Below are 17,268 nucleotides of genomic sequence, written 5' to 3' on the forward strand. Positions count from 1 at the left end.
ACAGTATATATATATATATATATATATATATATATATATATATATATATATATATATATATATATATATATATATATATATATATATATATATGTATATATATATATATATGGAATGTCGAAAGTATCTGTGAATAAAGCTAATGGTATACGCGCTTTAAGAATTGAAAAGACTGATCGAAAACAAAGTGCCTAAAATTGTCGACATCCACGAAACACAGTTTTGATTTATGCCTGTGAAAAGCACAGTTGATGTCCTTTTTGTTGTAAGGCAGGCGCAGGAAAAGTATTTTGAAAGGTAACAGGAAGCTATGCAGGCGTTTTGTAGACCTAAAAGGGAAGTGGTTTACTGGACTTTGAGAAAGAAAGGAGTTCCTATGAGGTCATTAAGCATGATAAAGGTAATATATGAGGAAGCAAGAATAGTAATAGTAAGGACAAGATATTGGAAGACGAGATGAGGTAGTAACAGTAGAAACAGCGGGAGAATTGCAAGAGCAGTACAAAGGCTCAGCACGAGAGCCTGGAAACAGGAGGACTCAGAGTCCAGTGCTGCAGAAGTAGAAGTGATGCTAAGCAGCAGAGAGGGCAGAGAGGAGCTAGGTGAAAGGTCAAGGCCTGCAGGAGAATTAAAGCGGACACAGTTTCATGTATTTGGTCTCTGATAAGTGAAGAGGGTGGATGTAATCTAGCGCTGCGGCGGAGAATTAAAGTGGAGACGGTTTCAGGTTGCAAATTAAAGGAGACGGCCGCACGAAGTTATCGTCAATTAGTATAATTGGTTGGATTTAGAATATATAAAATGGTGTACATAGTGCAGCGGAAGTGAGATCATTCGAGAAACTAACCGAGATAACGAGAAATTTACCGTCCGTTGTTTATGTTCTAGCGATCATCTCCGAAGGGCTGGTACTAAACACGGCGCTCCGCGGAGCTTTCGCCATGTTTAGTACCAACAACCGGGGGATGAACGTGAAAAGCATGAACAAAAGACGGTCAGTTTCTCATTACCTCAGTAAATGTCTCAAATTATCCCACCTGTACTGTGTTATATACACCCTTTTCTACATTGTTTAGTATATGAAATAAATTAACATACGATATCTTCGTGTGGCCGTCTTCTTCACATATGCCGTAATTCTTGATGAGAAGATTCCTTTTTGACTTGGGACTAGAGTCTACAAAGCATCTATCAGAAAAATTCCGCCCTATGGTGTACAAGAAGCGTGGGCAACTCAAGGAAAAGAGAGAGTCCTGGAAATTACAGAGAAGAGAATGTAGAGATAGATCCTGGAAGTGTCACTGCTGGAAATAATTGAAAGTGAACAAATAAGTAAAAAGGTGGGTATTTGTAAAGTAACAGATAAAGTCAGGGGAAAGTAGGACGAGGTGGTGTGGTCATGTAGTTAGCAGGGATGGGGCTGATTTGGTTAAGAAAGTGTATGATAGGGCCACGGTGGGTAAAAGTAGAGGCAGTGAGAGAACGGAGATTGACGTCGTATAGAGAGAGAGAGAGAGAGAGAGAGAGAGAGAGAGAGAGAGAGAGAGAGAGAGAGAGAGAGAGAGACATGACATCGCTGGGCGTAGAACTCGCTGATGCACAAGATAGAATTCTGCGGAAAAGGAAAAATCGAGCGGCCGACCCCATAGAAAAATGGGATTAGGGGCTAGCCAAAAAAAAAATATATATATATATATGTGTGTGTGTGTGTATGTATGTGTGTGTGTGTGTGTTGTGTGTGTGTGTATGTGTGTGTGCGTATCAACAGAGTGTATGGCCAAAAAGAAAGTGGAACAACCTACACCATGGTCCAGATATCTTTCTTGCTTTCTTGTTCCTCTCCGTACTTGTGTGTATTTATACACAAACACACAAACACACACACACACACACACACACACGGAGAGAGAGAGAGAGAGAGAGGGGGGGTTACCTTTCTGCCATTCTGTTTAATCTTGAAGATTACGCTTCCCAGAATGTGCCATCGTCAGTAACTTCAAGTATATGGAAGCTCTGAACCCATTTGCATAGGACATCAGCTCTTGTTTACCTACAAAAATATGTGACTTGGAGGAAGGGACAGAGACGTCACCGATCCAAAATGAAGTTAGTTTTGGTGATATAGAGATAATACCAAAATAATAATATTCATGCTTCATCTCAAGATTGCATCGTTAGGGGGTTCACAAGTGCGAGGCAATTATTGTGTGTTTGTGCGCGCCTGTGTCTGGATGTTTGTGCCTGAGTGTCTCTGCTGGTTTATGGGGAGGGATCAGAGAGCCTATTTTTACTACGGTTCTAATAAAAGCATTACATGATGAGCGCTTAAGGAGGAAATGTTTGTTAACGAATATATAGAAAAATGCGTAAGGTTCGCAGTCTACAATATTGTGGCAATGTAAGGAACGAGAAGACTAGAAGAGAACTGCTCGTGAATTTTATAGCATATTCGAACGTTCGCTATTACATTCCTTATAAACATAGTACAGTAGCATAGTAATAGAATTCATCCTTGTAATATAAGAAGACTCGGCCTGGGTCTTGTTAGGTGGTAGCGCCTGTGTTGGATTTTCTGTAGACTAACGAAAACGAAAGTTTTTGCTCGAGAGAAACACACAAAACAAATGCAGACGGTATGCAAGGTGTCTAGTTTGCCATTTTCTTTGGCCATACAAAATCATTAGACTTGAAAATCAAGGAATGTCTTGATTTTAAAGATTTTGGCTTAAATACACTAAGAGACTGTTAATGACTGCAAAACTATTATTAGAAGTTTCGGAAGGTCACCACGACAAGTGTATCCAACTTTAAAAACAAAGAAGAAAAAACTCCTATCCTAGAGACAACACAAACAAAGATGTTTCGCGTTTTAAAGGTTATTTACATTTTAGTAAAAGAAATAGTTTGCTAAGATAAAAAAAAAAAATGTGGGTTATAAGGATCGGAACCATGGAAGGGATATTCAATTTTAAATTTGTTGTTCACTTTAATGAAACCACTGCTAGCATATGAAGGGAAAATGAGTTACATACACACACATATATATATATATATATATATATATATATATATATATATATATATATATATATATATATATATGTGTGTGTTTGTAACTTTATTTGTTTATGAATGTGTGTTATATATATTCTCAATACATGTTTCTATATATACGTGTGTGTGTTTGTAACTTTATTTGTTTATGAATGTGTGTTCATTCTCAATACATGTTTCTGTGGAAGCATATTACTTCTTTGCGTCATAAGCTGGAAAAAAAAGAAAAATCATTCTATTTAACCAGTTCCTAATCTTATAATTTTGTCTGTTGTGATATAACTTCTATTATCACCAATTCGTACCCCATCAAATCATCATCAATTCGTCTTTCATTTTGTTTTCTCCAACTCTGTGTTTTTTATGTATCGAGTAATTTATTTTTCCTCTGTATCTCCTACATAATTATCGTTTCAGCTCTGTCGTACAGCATAGAAAAAAATAACTTTTATCAACTTTTTTTCTTTCCAAGCGAGGGAGGATAATACCTTTAGTTTGATCTGTGATTAGGAGCAATTACGCGCAATTTCATTCACACACTAGCTTGTATTTTCACTTCTCTTCATGCCATGATTACGTGTAATGGAGTGAATTGAGGTTGAGGTAACCTAGTTATTCTCACTATCCTATTCACATTCTACGCAGCCTTTGTTCTCTCTCTCTCTCTCTCTCTCTCTCTCTCTCTCTCTCTCTCTCTCTCTCTCTCTCTCTCTTGTTTTATTCTCTTCTTCTTGAATAAGTGGCTTTCTTATTAGTAGTAAGTTTAGTTCACATTTTCTCAACTGGATTATAATTTTTTTCCGCGACATTCTCTCTCTCTCTCTCTCTCTCTCTCTCTCTCTCTCTCTCTCTCTCTACGTTCATCTGGTTGAATTTCATAACCACTCAAAGTTGTGACGAAAGTTCTAGTGAATTTCGTTCATTATGCGGTGATTCTAACTACCCTTACAGACAAAATTGAAAGAAATTTAAAAATCATTAAGTATTTTTCCGTTTAATGAACTTTCTTTAATAATAGGCTAAAAAAAAAGATGACGTTTCCTTTCGTTCAATAGATCGAGTGAGCCCCAAATTTGCCTGAACAATTCTGAAACAGTTTTTTACATCTTTCCACGATTTTCATTCCAAGTTTGTGGGGGAATAAAGAGTAGCCTATTTATGTTTTTTTTTCGGCGATCCCCTGTAGCTAGTTCATTAATCGTCTATTTATTCATTCTTAACATACTCTTTTATCTCAGGATAATGAGAAAGTAATGAGGGTGCTTCTTCCCAAGTACTCATTTAGTGAATCGCAATTAGTAATAAAAGAAATTGAAAAAGCATTGAGGACTTTTTTCAGTCGTCTAAATATTGTAAAACTTTTCGAACCTCGTTTCTGAGCCAGTAATATATGGCTAGCCCCATTCGTTCAGTTAATCGACAACTTCCCACTATTAATTCATACAGTATCTCAATTGCGGAATATATGTTTACATTTGCCATTTCTTTGTTTTACAACAGCCACAATATCCGTTTAATTTCTACTAAGGAGAATTATATCGTCATCATTACCTTTTGTATTTCAAGGTTCTCACAGGAAACCAGTAAAAAGTGCGCCGAAGTTTCTTCAGCGCAATCGAGTTTTCTGCACATCGTATTATCAAGCCACCGAAAATACATCTATCTTTCGGCGGTCTCGGTATAATGCTGTATGAGCCGCAACCCATGAAACTTCAACCACGGCCCGATGGTGACCTGGCCTATAACGTTGCCAGGTCCACGATTATTGCTAATTTTAACCTTGAGTAAAATAAAAACTACTGAGGCTAGAGAGCTGCAATTTGGTATGTTTGATGATTGGAGGGTGGATGATCAACATACCAATGTGCAGCCTTCTAGCCTCAGTAGTTTTTAAGATCTGAGGGCGGATAGAAAAAGTGCGGACAGAAAAAAGTGCGGACGGACAGACAAAGCCGGCACAGCAGTTTCCATTTCAGAGAACTAAAAAGAGACTGTAGGGGTTAAGTGCCTGTCGCAATTCATCATCGTAACTGTTTCAAAACCTTGTGGACATTTCTCTTTAATTCCAGGTTGCAGAGAAGAGAATGAGCGACGTGTCATCGCCGCCCGTGTCTCCTCTCGTGGGCGTATTCCTGGGGCTGGTGGGCGGCTTCATCCTTCTGCTAGGCCTCGGGATTACTCTCACAGTCTTGAAACTACAAAGGTGAGACTGGTATTTGGGATATGTAATATTTTCTTTGATGGTAATTAATAGCATATAAACTTGCCATTAAACATCTGGACTGAAGGATTGTAAATGTCTTCAAAGAAAATACGTTGAAATTTTATCATTCACTCTCTTTCTCTCTCTTTCCTTTCTTTATACACACTTTAAATACATATAATATATATATATATATATATATATATATATATATATATATATATATATATATATATATATATATATATATATATATATATATATATATATATATATATATATATATATATATATATATATATATATATATATATATATATATATATATATATATATATACATATATATATATATATATATGTATACTGTATGTATGTATATATGTATGTATGTATACGAGTGTACGTATTTAATGTGTATATAAAGATTAGGAAGAGAGGGGAGAGAGAGAAAGAGAATGAACTAACTACTGTAGATGAGTAAATATATTTCAACGTATTTTATATATATATATATATATATATATATATATATATATATATATATATATATATATATATATATATATATATATATATATATATATATATATATATATATATATATATATTCACAGACTAACAGACAGGTATGTTACAGGCGGCATTTCTAAATACGTTTTAGAATCTGATTTACTGCAAATAGTTTAAAAGCACTCTGCCTTGGCATAATCACTAGCGGCCATTAATATTTATGATGACATATAACTCCGAATAAATCAATTAATCAGTCACTGTCTCTCTTTCTCGCTCATCTTGGCAGTATAATGATGCAGTCGAAGAGCATCATTATATTGATATGTTGATCAGCCAACATGTCTTGAATTGCATTCCTTCATTCAGTTATCATTATTTCTATTCATATTAATTCATCTGTCCAATAATGTACACACAGGGATTGGTGTTGAATAGTCTCGTCAAAATTCAACAAATGAAAAATGAGACTCGGTTTCTTCGGCGCAATCGATTTTTCTGTACAACGCATAATGCTCTATGAAAATCTCAGTCACGGCCCATGAAACTCTCAGTCGCGGTCCATGAAACTTTCTGCCAAGGCCCGGTGGTGGCCTGTCCTATAGTGTTGCCAGACGCACGATCATGGCTAGCTTTAACCTTAAATAAAATAAAAACTACTGAGGTTAGAGGGCTGCAATTTGGTATGTTTGATGATTGGAGGGTGGATGATCAACATACCAATTTGCAGCCCTCTAGCCTCAGCAGTTTTTAAGATCTGAGGGCTGACAGAAAAAGTGCGGACGGACAGACAAATAGCCGATCATTAGTTTTCTTTTACAGAAAGTTAAAAGGCCAAAAACAAACGTAAGGAATACCAGCTGTTCCAGAACCAAGAGCTCGCCCTGGCATAAGGCAGGCTTAAGTCTACACACAAGCACACACACTTACACACACACACTCACACACAGGCGCAATCCAGGTCTGGGCAGGGAATCTAAATAAAGCCTGTAGGAAAACCTCACAATTCTGCATTCAAGATCTCGATTATCACGTATCCTTAGCCAAGCGAGGTCATTCTGCGAGGAATTTATTCTCTAATGAACTTAAGTTAGGAGACGCTTGGTTCTCCAAAATACCCTTGCCAGGCTACCTAATGAACTCGCGTTTATAGAGTGGGAATAACATCACTGAAATATTTTTTTTCTACAGTTTTATTGTGCTATACAGTGTGATGTACACGTATCATTTGCTTTCGAGTCACTTCAATACATGTAAATATGTAATGAAATATTTTTTTTTACATTTGTATTGTGCTAGACAATGTGGTATACCATTATTTACTTAAGAGTCACTGAATAATAAAGTATATACATATGCTAATATATGATTTCACTTCACTGAATATAATATAGCACAATATTAGTTTAAAATTTATTTACAATATAGTCTGATGGAATAAAATATGGCATATTGTGAAATAATTAAAAACAAAGTTTTGAAGTTAACTGGTCATAAGCGAATCATTATCCATGACACTTTTTGAAAAATTCTACAACACAGACTAACAGATTTGGATTTTGTATAAGAAGGAGCTTTGATATGCCATCATTACAACTCAGTTTCCTCTAATGAAGAAAGCTGAAGGATCACAGTGCATTTCTTTCCTTTTTTTTATTCATATTAAAACGTGTAATTGCCCCTGCCGGTCAAATACATATTTTTCATGATATTGAAGTTTTCTCATTCATATGAATCTATTTTTGTCTGTGTATCATTCCCTTTGAACCTGAATTCATAATCACAGAAATGTTTATGAAGTTATGGAGTTGGGCAAATTCATTTACATTTAAAAACGCGGTTGAATTTATACGTTATTATATACACAATACGAGTTACATGAGTCAGTCGCATATTTTAAAAAATGAGAGTAATGTGATATTTTATGTGAACAGTATTGAATGACATGAATAACGTCCCGTTTGCTCGCATCCATCAAATCGCTCCAAAGCATATCACATAAAGAATGCACAGCTCTAATGTAATATAACAATTCTGCAATCCTAGGAATAAATATTCATAGTCTTATGACCTACCGATAAGTTATTCTGTTCAGAGAGAGCATACATGCAATATGCATTCAATAATCGCGCGCACACACACACACACACACACACACACACACACACACATACATATATATATATATATATATATATATATATATATATATATATATATATATATATATATATATATATATATATACACACATTCACACACACATATATGTTGCCGAAGGAATTTTTAGTTGATAATAAGTCCACACCCGTGACCGTGGACTTATTATCAACTAAAAATTCTTCTGCAACATATATGAAAATATATTACTTCCGGAGGTAGAGTGAATTGATATTAAAGGACGTTTGTAGCTTTCTGATTGTATATGAATCACGGTGATGTGATAAATAGTCATATATATATATATATATATATATATATATATATATATATATATATATATATATATATATATATATATATATATATATATATATATATATATATATATATATATATATATATATATATATATATATATATATATATATATATATATATATATATATATATATATATATATATATATGTATGTATGTATATATATATGTATATATGTATGTATATATATATATATATATATATATATATATATATATATATATATATATATGAATGTTTTTCCTGTAATACTACAGTGTAATATGAATATAAGAAGGTCCATAAAACACTGTTTAAACTTTGCAACCATATATTTCGGGCACTTGCTTCTGTGACCCTGTTCACTGGTAGAATATGAACAGATGAAATGTTACACGGGTATATATGCAAAGTATATAAAGGTGTGAAATTAAGTCTCCGATGGTATGCAGGTGACCGTTTCCTAAGAAGGAGGAGAATAATCAATTCCCTAGTGGTTTTTGGCCTTCACTAACACCCGTTTGGCGACGATTGAACTTGTCAGGAGGACATTGGAAATCGGACGACATGGACGCTTTAATCCTGAGACCGCTCCTGAAGAAGATGTCCCAGGAAATGCGACCTCCTGAATCGTCGCCAAACGGGAGTTAATGAGGCCAAAAACCACTAGGGAATTGATTATTCTCCTCCTTCTTAGGAAACGGTCACCTGCATACCATCGGAGACTTAATGCCACACCTAATATGCTTTATATATATACCTTGTAACATTTCATCTGTCCATATTCTACCAGTGAACAGGGGCACAGAAGCAAGTGCCTATGAAAATGTTTAAATGGTTGGACAACGTTTAAATAGTGTTTTATGGACCTTCTTATATTCATATATATATATATATATATATATATATATATATATATATATATATATATATATATATATATATATATATACTGTATATAAAATATGTGTGTGTGTGTGTACACATATGTATATTTATGCATACATACATTCATACATACACACACACACACACACACACACACACATATATATATATATATATATATATATATATATATATATATATATATATATATATATATATATATATATATATATATATATATATATATAGTTAGCATGTGTGTGTGAAGGTGCATGCATACCTGTATGTCTGTCTAAGCATGTGGGCAATAATATTAACTTTAATAATGAGTATGCCTTTCTACGCTTTTACTTCATATGACACCACCGTCTGAAACGGCCAGTGTAATCGATAAATGATCATTAACTTTTTGCTGATTAACTACTACAGTGTGGTGTGATAAAATCCTTTCTTCTATATGTTTCAAAGATTTGGTGTATTCAAGTTATCTAAACACTGAAGAAATTACTTCGCTATGTTTTTAATTTTCTTCTTTTTTTACAAAACTGAAATTACAAACCTTCACTGGCTTCCGGCAATCTATCGAAAAGTAATCATTGTAATTATGTCAACTACACTGCATATAAATACAATATTTAACACCAATGCTTTGTTGTGGATAGTTTAAACGATTACGTATTGGTAATTATTTCATAATACTGAAATTAATTATCGCTGTCGCAGCTTCATACAAGAGAAAATGTAAATCATTATTTGCCCGAAGCTGGTGATTTTGTGTCATAGATCATATACAAATTGCAATATTTACTTTTCAAGCCAGCTTATTTTCAAACCAACTTTAAAATGCGAACATAGTCCCCCCTCCCCCCGGCCCCCACCCAAAAAAAACCCTGTAATTTTCCTAAAGATTTGGTGTATCTGATACTTTCTAATGGGTCAGGTGCAGATGCCTTAGACAAGAGCAAGCGGAGAACCAAGCAGTTGTCATTCAGGCCGAAGGATCTCCGCCCACGAACGTCAAAACTGCAGCGACAACAACAACATCGAGCGCGAAGACGCCCACCAGCGTTCCTTCTTCTACCCTCGAGTGCCTGGGCGTGAGGGAGGAGGTCGGACCCGATGTTGTCAAATCTGCTAGTGGTGAGTGGGACGTCTGTGCCATTTCTTCACGTGAGTTTATCCCTTTTACGTCATGTATATGAGCATGATAACACACCACACATATTATATATATATATATATATATATATATATATATATATATATATATATATATATATATATATATATATATATATATATATATATATATATATATATATATATATATATATATATATATATATATATATATATATATATATATATATATATATATATATATATATATATATATATATATATATATATATATATATATATATATATATATATATATATATATAATATATATATATGAAATGGATAGTAGGTATCTAGTTCACTGCTAGATAATTTGAGGCACAATGGATTTGCTCTGAAATAGGCAAAAGTCGCCTTTCACCCTCCATTGATTATATATATATATATATATATATATATATATATATATATATATATATATATATATATATATATATATATATATATATGTTGGCCAATAACCTCGTCACAGCGTCAGCCATCCGAGATCAATCAATGGAGGGTGAAAGGCGACTTTGCCTATTTCCAGAACAAATCCATTGTGCCTCAAATTACCTAGCAGTTAATTAGATACCTACTATCCATTTCAGGGACCTCGAGTCATCGTTTTTCTCAAATATCTTTCAAACTAATTGTTTGATCGAAAAGTTACTTTCACACATTGTACAACACACCTCCCGCTAATTTTTGGTAATATACTGCACTGTCAAATAGTGTTATGTCAAATGGTGTTAGTTAAGGCGTTTATGCTTGACTTTTAAAGGCAAAGTCGCATGAGTCAGCAGGACTAATCTATGTAATCGAACGCCCGCTATCCCCCATAGACAGGAAAGGGGGGGCCGAGATGGGGAGGTCAGGAAAATGGGTTGAGGGAGAGATGAGGAGGGGAAGGGAGAGGGAGGGACGCGATGGGGATAAAGGACGCTCGAATGCATTGTTTGGAGATACTTGGCAACACCATGTAAGTCAAGAGTAAACACCTTAACTAAAACCATTTGACAATGCACTATATTACCAAAAACTAGCGGAAGGTGTCTTGTATACTGTGTCAAAGTACCATTTCGATCAAATAATTAGTTTGAAAGATATTTGAGAAAAACGATGACTCCCGGTCCCTGAAATGGATAGTAGTAGGGTATGAAGCTAGCAACCTCATCCTGTTTTATGAATTAGAGTGTTACTACTATGTAACTATCTTCATAGATATTAAGTAACAAATCCCAGTTAATATCCAACTCACTTTACCTTGAGAATAACTTACGCCCAAAGGGTGTCAGTTATTCAGAAGACTTTGGTAAGACCATCACATATAATTCCTTTGGGTGTTAGGCTTTTCCCTTGGTAGTGTGGATTCAGCATTAAGGGTTATATGTTGCTTAATATTTAAGTTTAAAACTGTTCGGAACTGAGACCCAATAATTTTGTGTTGGTGTATGGGAGGGAATGACTTTATGCACCCAGCTGAATGAAATCAGTGTTCCATTTTCCAGCCTCAAGAGCATTCTAGAATCCAGGTTCAAGAAGTGTCACTTATAAATAACAATTCCCTTGTAAATAATTCCCAAGGTATAGTAAATCCGATGTTAATGGGATTACGAAAATTGTTCATACTTAAAGGATTGGATCCTGATGTTAAGCCTCCGGACTTTGGCCTCTCATTTTACATGAAGGCTGCCTGATCATTGCCAGTCTGTACCTTGGTATCATTCTACCACGTTCGACTAAAACCAGATACATAATCCACTGCTCAGAACAAGATGCTCTTTACGGGATTTTTCAGCTGATCGGCCAAGAGTCGTTTTCTCTTGTAGGATCCACATCATTTCTCTCACAGTTATGACTTCCTCACTGATATTTAAACTTCTGAATCATGGATGAACTCCCTGTGCAGAGAACTGCCACATCGGCCAATCCATTTCATCGTTGCATGGAACTCCTTGCATTTCTGCGTCACCGAACCATCACAAAACATTTTGGTTCATACTGCAAATAACTCCCCATTTCTCACCCTGTTAATTGTTCTTATGCTATATACTATTAATCTCTTAATTATCAATCTCCAAAGCGTCTATTCTTACATTTGTACTCATCATTACATTTGTACTCATCCCCCTACACTCCAACCTTATCTTCCATATACACTCCAAATCACATAAAAATCATATGCTGTTCACATTTACATTTTGTATTTAGCAACCACACTTACTTCCCATAAGGTAAATGTGCCTAAACATTTCCCTCGGTCATTCAAACTTTTGCCTTCAAAGTCAATCTAATATTCTACATTCCATTCTTTTTAATAGTCTGTGGCTTGACTCTCTTCTCATCTTAGCACTTGCAAACCTTTCAAACTCTTTTACTAGTTTCTGCGGTTCCCTATCCCCAATCTGTACGTCATCATTTGCAAATTTTACTCACTCCACGCTTCACTCACGATCTATTTTCTTTTCCCATGACGTTTGTCCCCGTATCTAATATAAGTTCTTTTACTAATCGCTTCATAGAGATATAAAACAGCTCTGAAGACATGAGTTACCCTGGTCTCAGGCCCTCTTTCATACTAACCAGTCACTCACCTTGTTTCTATTATAAGAAATTTTAATTGATCTAAGCAAACTATCGTTTACGCCACGCATCTTCTCAACACCCTGCATATTGTTTTTGTATCAATAATTTTTATCAAAAGCTTTCATGTGGTATATATATATATATATATATATATATATATATATATATATATATATATATATATATATATATATATATATATATATATATGCATTTACAAAGGAAGTTTAATTCTCGATAGGTACTCGAGTCGTCCTGCCTCAGTGAGTCAGGAAGTTCTGCTTCACACTATTACTCCCATGAGTCAGATCACCTTACATCCTCTCATCTAGGGGCTGCTCATAATTCTTCCTCTGTTTGAAGGTAAGAAATAGATTATCCTTTCTCTCTCTCTCTCTCTCTCTCTCTCTCTCTCTCTCTCTCTCTCTCTCTCCTTCTATATATATATATATATATATATAAAGGTATATATATATATATATATATATATATATGCACATATATATATATTTATATTTATATTTATGAGTATTTATATATATATATATATATATATATATATATATATATATATATATATATATATATATATATATATATATATATCATATCATGGCTTTTAGTAAAGTTAATTCCTCTCAGCAATTTCCTTTATGCAGTTTTCTTTGCTATAATTGTCATGATGACTTTTTATTATGTTAAATTAGATTTTTCTACAGACTGCATAAATTTATGAGAATGTAGGTTTGCAAGTTACTGCTGCTACTGCCACAAGGGAAGAATCTGTTTGTTCTTTGTTTTAATGCAAATATTATCTTTGCATATTAACTGAATTTCTGATAAGGATTAATGAGGTGTCGATTAGGTGTCGCGGTGAATCTAGATCTTGATATGAATCCAGGATTATTATTATTATTATTATTATTATTATTATTATTATTATTATTATTATTATTATTATTATTATTGGTGAAGAAATCCACAGTTGCGTGAGTGTAAATATGATATAAGTATATATACGAACGAGAGCCTTCAAGAACCTGCTGGGTTATCCTTATCATTATTATTATTACCATTATTATTATTACTTTCATTTGACAGAGACATTCGCTGCCTATGCAGCAGGTGTTATCCTCTACTTTTAGCAAAGCATTTTAGAATCTGTTCTTTTTCGGAAAAAGCACTACTTCTTTGAGGCTTCTTATTATAACCTATCTCAGTCTAACGCAACTCAGTCTAGGCAATCTTAACTAGTCGGGGGACTTCACAACTATGGACTCCTTACTACTAGTTGCATTGTCATCAAATCTACCAGAGATCAGTCAAGCCCCATTTAATGAGTAATCTATTTTTTTCTGAGCTATGAGTTTCATGAGAAAATCTTTCTCTATTAATATAGATCCGCGTCTAGAAGTGTAATAAAAATGTCTGTCCCTGTTGAGTTTCTAATTCCAGAATTATCTCTTTTCAGGTCAAAACTTACCCCACACTTTGTCAGCGGCTGTGATTACTGTAGTTTAAGTTCTATACAATATATTTATGGAAATTATATGGGAAAAAAACATATATGTATGTTTACGTGTCAAATAAATGTTTAAACAAGGCTACTTGAGCGTTCGAAGGCGATATAGCGCAGCACAAATTTGTATATTTTGTACATATTGTATGGAGAGAAACTGCGTGAACTATTTCTATTTGTCTCAGTAAGGTGCTGAAAGATATGCCATATTTTCCACTGATTATACAACTTTGTTTCTATATATTCTTCATATATTTGGTTGTCCTTGTTATTATATGCATACATACACACAAACACACACACATACTGTACACACATATATATGTGTGTATATATACATATATATAAATATATATATATATATATATATATATATATATATATATATATATATATATATACAGTATATATATATATATATATATATATATATATATATATATATATATATATATATATATATATATATATATATATATATATATATATATATATATATATTATACATTTATGACTAGGCATTGCTAAAAAGTTCAGTTTACATATGCAAATTATAAACAAAACAATTATAATAAAATACTAATTAAAAATATATGCTTATTTGACAGAGATTTATCTTGAACCATGAATTTTATATAAAGGCGAAAATATTTGAAATGAGATATTTATTTTGCAAATACCATCAACGAAAATCAAATTAACTCTTGATTTGTGTTTCTTTCTCCGCGACCAGATATCGAAAACATGATGACGGAGTAAATAAAGAAACATGTAATGGCCGGGTAATGAAAGATTTAGGAATTTATGCAAAGATAATATAAGACATGGATTCGATGACGTCAGAAGCTGCCTTATTTATTATATCTTTGGTAAGAGAATTAATTACCTGAGTGACCAGTGAATAAAATATGGTAAGGATATATGTGATCAATGCAGGCTTTTATTTATGAATACAATTCATAAGTATCTGATGTTGACGTATGAACAATTACCAAAGATATATCTATATCTATATATATATATATATATATATATATATATATATATATATATATATATATATATATATATATATTTATATTTATATGTGTATTTATATATATATTTATATACATATATATATATATATATATATATATATATATATATATATATATATATATATATATATATATATATATATATATATATATATATATATATATATATATATATATATATATATATATATATATATATATATGTATATATATGTACATATATATATATATATATATATATATATATATATATATATATATATATATATATATATATATATTATAGCTTTCCAGTTATTCTAAAAGATTATTGGTAACATGTGGAATTACTCTTTTGACGTCTTGCAAAAAAAGGATGACAGTCACCCACTTACCAATATAACTAAAGCAATATAAAATTACCTATTATTTCCCAGATAGATTTTGTTATCCTTCTTTACCATCTTCCTGTTACTCTGGGTAAAGAAAAAAAAATTACTTGCAGATTCTATGACAGGTAATGGACAGGGAATATGTGGACCAGTGAAGGGTTGCAAATAACCCGAATGTGCAACAAACAAAAATATCGCGTCGAACAGACAAATTCTGGCCTTCGTCAAACGGAGGGAACCTGTCCTGGACGAGTATTTTCCATCACAGCACAATCTGGACCTTCGTTAAAGCCGATGGATTTCTATGAATGTTTTTGGAATTCCAGATTTTGTTAATTTATAATTAAAATCCTTCAAATGCTGCAGCGACGCTGACTTTTGGATTTCCTAAAAAATTAATATATTTTTTAGGGATATGCAAATATACTGTTATATTTTTTCTGGTCGTTCCTGAGAAATTAAAATAAAATGTTAGCTTTGAGCATAATTCATAGAACCCTATAGCATATGATATGTATGTGAAAGGAAAATGCTTATATCTTTCAATTTGATGACGAATGTACTTTTCATAAAAAAAAGCTATGTAGGCTCAATGTTCATATTTGATATTTATGCAAATCAAATATTGTCATTTTAATTATTCAAATGGGCATAAAAGCAACTTTAATTTCTGATATCAATGTCCATTTAATTGGGTTCATATTACAGAGAAAAGAGAGCAGAAGGACTAACATATAAAAAATGTGAACGATTGATCACCCTGAAATAAAAAAAAAAATAACAAATAGTTAAATAACAAAAACCCGACCTAAATCAACGTATGAAAACACAAACATCTGATATACACAAACACATAAACACACACACACACACACACACACACACACACACACACACTCAGGTATTAAAAAGTTAACAGACCTGCAGTCTGGGATATGTAAGACAAAATTCGCTGCAATGGATCCTTGCCAGTTTTCGACATTTCTATTGCTTGTGGGTGTCATGAGTGGTACATAATTACTCATCAGTGGATTTCAGTTATCGTTTTCCCATCCCGTATGTTCCACGAATTGCAGTGGATTACGAAAGAGAAAGTATGGTAACGAAAGTGTATGTCTAAGAGTATGTACACCAATAACTTTCGTCTCAGCTCTGTATGTACCTATTGGTGTCCAATTTTGACGTTCAAATGGATGAATACAAAATAAAACTTTATATATACTGAAGTCTTTTCATTTCGAAGAAATCCCTGGTTATAATTCTGACAGAGTTTTCCATGATCATTCTGAGGCTGAAGACGAGTAAACAATATTTTGAAAAACCTATCATAACTTTTGCAGTCGAAATGCATTACCCCAAGAAATGGACGGGAGAATGATCATTGCCCCAAGAAATGGAGTGGAGAAAAATATATAAAGATATGATCGAAAAATCGCGTATAAAAAGCACCAGTTATTCAACATGATATTTT

General features: G+C 33.0%; 1 protein-coding gene across 3 annotated transcripts in view; it reads left to right on the forward strand.

The window, feature by feature from the left end:
• Positions 1 to 14,697, forward strand: part of LOC136832149 (kin of IRRE-like protein 2) — a 169,457-nt gene extending 154,760 nt beyond the window's left edge. The window contains exons 14-17 of one of the 3 annotated variants that reach the window (XM_067092844.1): positions 5,124 to 5,257; positions 10,058 to 10,257; positions 13,109 to 13,230; positions 14,339 to 14,697. In XM_067092844.1, coding sequence (XP_066948945.1) covers positions 5,124 to 5,257; positions 10,058 to 10,257; positions 13,109 to 13,134 — 360 coding nt within the window. In that variant the 3' untranslated portion in view covers positions 13,135 to 13,230; positions 14,339 to 14,697. Of the gene's footprint in view, positions 1 to 5,123; positions 5,258 to 10,057; positions 10,288 to 13,108; positions 13,231 to 14,338 lie in introns of those variants that run through there. The other 2 variants (XM_067092842.1, XM_067092843.1) reach the window with 2 other exon arrangements.
• Positions 14,698 to 17,268: the final 2,571 nt, after the last annotated feature.

Source organism: Macrobrachium rosenbergii, chromosome 49 (assembly GCF_040412425.1).
Source record: "Macrobrachium rosenbergii isolate ZJJX-2024 chromosome 49, ASM4041242v1, whole genome shotgun sequence".
Classification (NCBI taxonomy): Eukaryota; Metazoa; Arthropoda; class Malacostraca; order Decapoda; family Palaemonidae; genus Macrobrachium; species Macrobrachium rosenbergii.